We start from the raw sequence: 5,586 nt of genomic DNA on the forward strand, positions 1-5,586 counted from the left end.
AACACCTGTGTTGAAATGCCTGTGGTTGCTGCTTTCTAGCTGTGGTGTTAAATATATTGGGCTGGATACTTAATCTCTCTGTGCCTCAGTTTTCACATCTGTTAAACAATGATAAAAAGGAAGATTTTAAAGATTAAATCAGGGAATAGATGTGAGTGCCTGGCCCAATGCTGGGCACTGTGGTGGGTGCCTGATAAATGTGACCTCCTTCTGGCTCTGACTTTCTAGTTCCCGTCTCCCAAGCCCCTGCCTGAACAGACTGGGACTAGGACCAGGGGTTTTAGGGGCACCTCATCCTCTTTCTGCCACTGGAGACAGAGGAGGAAGAGATCTGCCCTGCAGCAGGGGTTTTCTTCCTCCCACGGTTGGGTAAGAAGTAACTTGTCCATGAGAGGCAGGTGTACTGCTACAATGGTCTTGCAGATGAGGGACTGGAGCTGCACTGGCAAGGCTTGGCCTCCAGCCTGGTTACCCCTCCAACTCCTTGGAAAGTGAAAAGAGTCTACTTTGCCACTCACTAATCCTCTACATATTAGGAAAACTGCTATTTCCAAGGCTTTGCCCATTTCTTTCCCTTTCTTCCTCCCCTCTCCCTTTATAAATTTTTAAAATTTATTTTAATCACAAATAATATGTGAAAAATAACATCAGCCAATATTTCCTGAGAACTTACCAGCCGAGGTTCTAAGACTGTTAGGTGTCTCACAACTGCTTTATGAGCAGGTTCCTGTATTAGTTCCATTTTACAGCTGAGAAAACCAAGGCACAGGGTATAACGGCCCAAAGTCACACAGAGGCAAAAAGAAGCTAATGAAGCTCAGACTTCAAGGTCAGGACCTCATTACACAGTCTGTTCCAAGCCTCCAGGCTTAAACTTTGTATTCTGAAGGCACAAACTGAGGCTTCAGAGTGTGTGTACTAGAAAACACCACATACTACAAAAAAACAAAAATGATTTTAAAATGCATTTACATATATAAACATGCACACACTTGAAAAAAAACTTGTGGTCCTACTGTGAGGCTTTTTTAACAGAGAGTCTTGACTCTCTTTCCACGTTTCTGTCGTGGAGTGTGCGCCACAAATGCTCAACTTAGGCACCTTCCCAAGAGTTGAGCCCTCTACTCTCCTCCCAACTGCGTCTGCCGGGTCCCCCTGTCCCCCTCCCCCGTTCCTCCCTGCCTCCCCCGGCGTGTCCTTCCTGGGCCTCGCTTCTCTCCCGGTTTCCTCTCCCACAGCGCTCCCCTCCCCTGCTATCCTTGCTCCTTCCCCTTCGTCTCTCTTGCTAACTGTCTAATGCATCTCTGCCTCTCCCTGCCCCACCCCCGCGCTTGGCCATCCAGCGCACAGGCCCCTCTCCCGCCCTTGGCTGCCCTCTGCCAACCTCGCTACCCTCGTTTACAGTGCCCCCGCCTCCCCGCCCCGCTTTCAGTCTTTCCGCTCCCCTCCCCGTCCTCGTTCCCCGCTAAGCCCTGCCACTCCGCGGCCCGGCAGGAGAGCACAGCCGGCGGGCTGCGACGCGCGCTGACAGGGTAATGAATGGCTTCAGCGGTAATTAGCGACCCGGCGGCTAATCATGATGTACATTTACATTTTAAGTGCTGCAGAGGGAGCTGGAGAAGGGGAGGGGAGCGACGGGAGGGGACGCGGGCCGTTTCCGCAGCCTCCCTTCACCGATTGGGGAGCGAAGTGAACCGAGTCTTCTCCAGCTGGCGGCAGTGGAGCGGGATGGCGGTGCGAGGCTTTCCAGGGCCAACCTGGGCGAATGCAGAACTGCCTCATCCTCAACAGACGTAAACGCGGAGCTCCCAGACCCCTTCCTCCAAACTGCAGACCCCCGATTAATCCCCTCCAAGTGAACGTTCAGCCTAGGCTTACATACCCCCGTGGATGGAGAGCTCTCTTCTTCCGTAACCAACCGGTTCGGACTTAGATTCCAGCGGTTTGGGGACTTCTCAGGCCTAACGAAACTGATGCCCGTTAAGGCCCACAACTGCCCCAGTTTTACAGAACCTGAGTACCCCTGAGCCTCGCCAAGTGCTGCAAATTCTTGTGTCTTCACCAGACTGCTGCCCTTCGACTCCTACGGCTGTTCCTCGGGGGGTAGGGGGTGGGGCCGCGGGAGCTGCGACAGGCCAGAAACACAGATTCCGAGCCGAAAGCGCCCTCCAGAGCCTCTCTCCCCAGCGTGCGAGCAGGAGATCCCAGAAGAGGATGGTCATTCATGTACTGGGGCTCAAAAGTCCACCTGCTCTCCAGTCACTCCCAAAGGGCCGTATTGGAGTCAGTCCCGGGTTCCAAACAGCAGGGCCGAGCGCTAGGAGATACGAGATACTGAGAAGGCGAAAGCAGCCTGGAGGAGAGGAGGGGGACCCCAGCAGCCCCGTCTCAAGACTCGGCACCAGCTCTCCCAGGCACTGGGATGACCCCAGCACTTCAAGGGCTTCCTGTCTGCCGCAGCTATCAGCGCTCCACCCTGCCACGCCCCATCGTAGTCACCCCTACCCGGATCAGGTCTGGCCCACCTTCAGTTCTGTGTGTCGCGCGAGGGGTGGAAGGATGAAGGACGAGGCCCTGGGGCAGTTCTAGGTAGAATACAGCTTCTTCACAAACCCGCTCTCTCATCAGCAATCCTTTAAAGCCCAATCTCATCTCTCCCTTCACTGTCCATCTCTCCTGGAAAGAGATCCCGGGCCACTCCCTCGGTCTTGCGGAGTTCCAGGGGAGGGGCACCCAGTAACTGTCCCCGAGATTTCCGTTTCCCAGCTACCTCCCTTCTCCCTCAAAACCTGCTTTTACCCAGCCTCTTTTCTGAAAAGGACCCCACTGGGTACCAGGGGGCCCGGTTGACTAACAACAAATTCCACCTGAGAAGAAAGGGGATCCACGTGAGCAGAGGACAATATCTGGCTTACTCTAGGGCATGCAGCTCTAATACTCGACTTTCAGGCATGGATGGAGGGAACTTAACTCCTCTTGAGAAGGGGGTCTCATTGTTCTCGTCCCATTCATCTCAGGGGACAGCCTGGCCCAGAGCCTCAGTTCGCAGAGCGGGGGGTGTCTGGGAGCCTTCAGCTCCGGTCAGGCGCGGCAAGGCTGAGACCTCAGTTCTCCGGCTGTCCTGCGAGGACCATGCCGAGACATAGTCGTCGAGGGCAAACGCGGAGCGGAGACGGCGCCTACTACACTCTGCTGACAGCGTGCAAGCTGTGTCCTTCAAGCGAGAAGAGCGGCTCGGGAGCGAAGGGACGGGGTGGGGGTGGGGGTGTCGTTCCTCTAGGAGTGGGAGAAAGAGGTCCCAGTCCCCAGAAGGCCGCTTTGAAATCTCTCATTGGGAGCGGGCAAGGGGTGGGTGGCCTTCAGCTGAACCGCGGAAGGGCTCGGGGACCCGGCTTGAAGCTGAGTTTGCCCAGCAAATGCAGTTTTTATTTAGGTTGCAGGTTTATGAAGGTAGGCTCAGGGAGGGCTGATGGTGATTATATGGAAACTTCAGCTGGCAGGTCACTCCTGGCACTGCCATGGCATCCCGCGATGCGCGCACCTCCCAAACCCGGATATCAGAGGACCAGAGTGGAAGCGGGCGAATTGCTGGTGAGGCTGGGGCGCGAGCTGGCAGGGCTGGGTAAGGGGCGGGGCCCGGCGGCAGGGGCGGGGCTCCCAGGCTCTGAGGCGGGGCCTCGGCTAAAGGCGCGTAGCACAGGGCGCCGAGATCGCCGAGTAGAGCAGCGCCCAGTGGAGAGAAGTGGAAGGCTAGGATCGCACCGTCCCAATCGGCCAGCCAGCGTCCACGCCGCTCCCGCACCCTTACCCCTGCCGGCCCTTGCGGGACGCGACCCACCGACATGCAGTCCCGGGGCTGAGGCGGCCCGATGGCGAAGCCCGCGTCCCCGCAACGACGGCGCATGGAGAACTTCCGTAAGGTGCGCTCCGAGGAGGCGCCGGTGGGGAGCGGGGATAAGGAGGGCGGCCCGGGCTCAGGCCCCTTCGCCGACCTGGCGCCGGGCGCCGTGCATATGCGGGTCAAGGAGGGCAGCAAGATCCGGAACCTGCTGGCCTTCGCCACTGCCAGCATGGCGCAGCCAGCCACGCGCGCCATCGTCTTCAGCGGCTGCGGTCGAGCCACCACCAAAACCGTCACGTGTGCCGAGATCCTTAAGCGCCGCCTGGCGGGTCTGCATCAGGTCACGCGGCTGCGCTACCAGAGCGTGCGCGAGCTGTGGCAGAGCCTCCCTCCGGAGCCCACACCGGGGCAGAAGCCTGGCGAGCCAGCCGCCAGTCTCAGTGTACTTAAGAACGTGCCCAGCCTCGCCATCCTACTTTCCAAGGATGCCCTGGATCCGCGCCAACCCGGGTACCAGCCGCCGAACCCCCATCCCGGCCCCTCGTCCCAGCCAACTGCTCCGACGTCCAAGAGGAGTCTAGGGGAACCTGCTGCTGGAGAGAGCTCCGCGAAGAGGTCACAACCCGAGCCAGGTGCTGCTGAAGAGGACCAGACCGCCTGAGAACTCCGGCCTCTGGGCCACCTGGACGGGCTGGATCCTACCCCCGAGCTTCGACCTTGAGACGCATCTCTAGCCTTTCACGCCTTGGTACTCTGGAACCTACAACGTGGCAGCATAGACCCCAAGGCGACAAGGGGGGACCCCAGGGAAGCTTCGTGGTGGGGTTGCTCCTCCAGCTGTGTTGCCTGACGAAACTTTCAGCTTTTCTGAACCATACGGGGACCGTCTTCAGGGAGGGAATGGTGGGCAATGGGATTCTTGAGCCTTTAACCCCAAGGGTTAAAGGTTCATGTAGGATTCTTGAAGTGGGCTAGGAAGGTGGAAGCTGAGGAGAGCTCTTGAAACCACCCCACCATTGTCAGCAGAGGACAAAGGGTTGGAAACCACTGCTTGAGGGCAGGGGATTTTGAGTGGCAAGGGGTAAGGGGCTATTCTGCCCCTGACCCCAGGACAGTTTCTAGTTTTCCTTTCCCTGCTTTTAAGGAGCATCCTGAGATCATGGTGGCAGGGGCGTCTCCATAGGCTCTTTTAACATCCTGCTTTCCCCATGCTGGCCCAGAGGGAGAGATCCAGGACAGAACTCTCCATGCCGCCTCCCCTGAGCCCCACAGCTGGAGTCTTGCTTCCAATAAAACAAACACAAAAATGGCTCTGTCCCTGGGTTTTTTCTAACCACTTGCCTGTGTAGAGACTGCTCTGGTCTGCCCCCTTGTGTCTCAGTCCCCTCCAGCCTGGAATTCTTAGCTTTTGGAGTCTTATGGGTCAGGCACAGAAACTGGACAGCTTTGAAATGGTGCTGGGAGCACCTTACCCAGTGTCTGGTTCCTCCCTCTTTCTCAGCCCTCCCTGGCTAGCTCCAGTAGCTTCAGGGCTTGTGGCCAGAACGGGACCTTGGTCACCTTATGTGTTACCACTAAGGGAAAGGGAGCAGCACACTGCTTTTCTGGAAGGGGGAGGAAGGGAAGCATCAATGAACTATCCTGGGGGTCACTGCCAAGGGTGGCAGATCCAACTGGGCTCCCTAAGCCTGCAGCCTCCTGCCAATAAACAGCCCTACCAGACGGCTGGCCCAGAGCTCCCCAGC

The 5,586-nt window shown here is 57.6% G+C and overlaps 1 protein-coding gene across 1 annotated transcript; it reads left to right on the top strand.

Moving 5' to 3' along the window:
* The first annotated feature begins 3,869 nt into the window (after nucleotides 1-3,869).
* Nucleotides 3,870-4,502, top strand: RPP25 (ribonuclease P and MRP subunit p25). The gene has a single exon (XM_052660163.1). It carries the CDS (start codon nucleotides 3,870-3,872, stop codon nucleotides 4,500-4,502), a length of 633 nt encoding a protein of 210 aa, XP_052516123.1.
* Nucleotides 4,503-5,586: the final 1,084 nt, after the last annotated feature.

The sequence above is a fragment of the Budorcas taxicolor genome, chromosome 21, assembly GCF_023091745.1.
Source record: "Budorcas taxicolor isolate Tak-1 chromosome 21, Takin1.1, whole genome shotgun sequence".
NCBI classification, from domain to species: Eukaryota; Metazoa; Chordata; class Mammalia; order Artiodactyla; family Bovidae; genus Budorcas; species Budorcas taxicolor.

Excerpts from the sequence above, each read along its gene's own strand:
- RPP25 (XM_052660163.1), top strand. The coding sequence starts at position 3,870 with ATGGCGAAGCCCGCGTCCCCGCAACGACGGCGCATGGAGAACTTCCGT.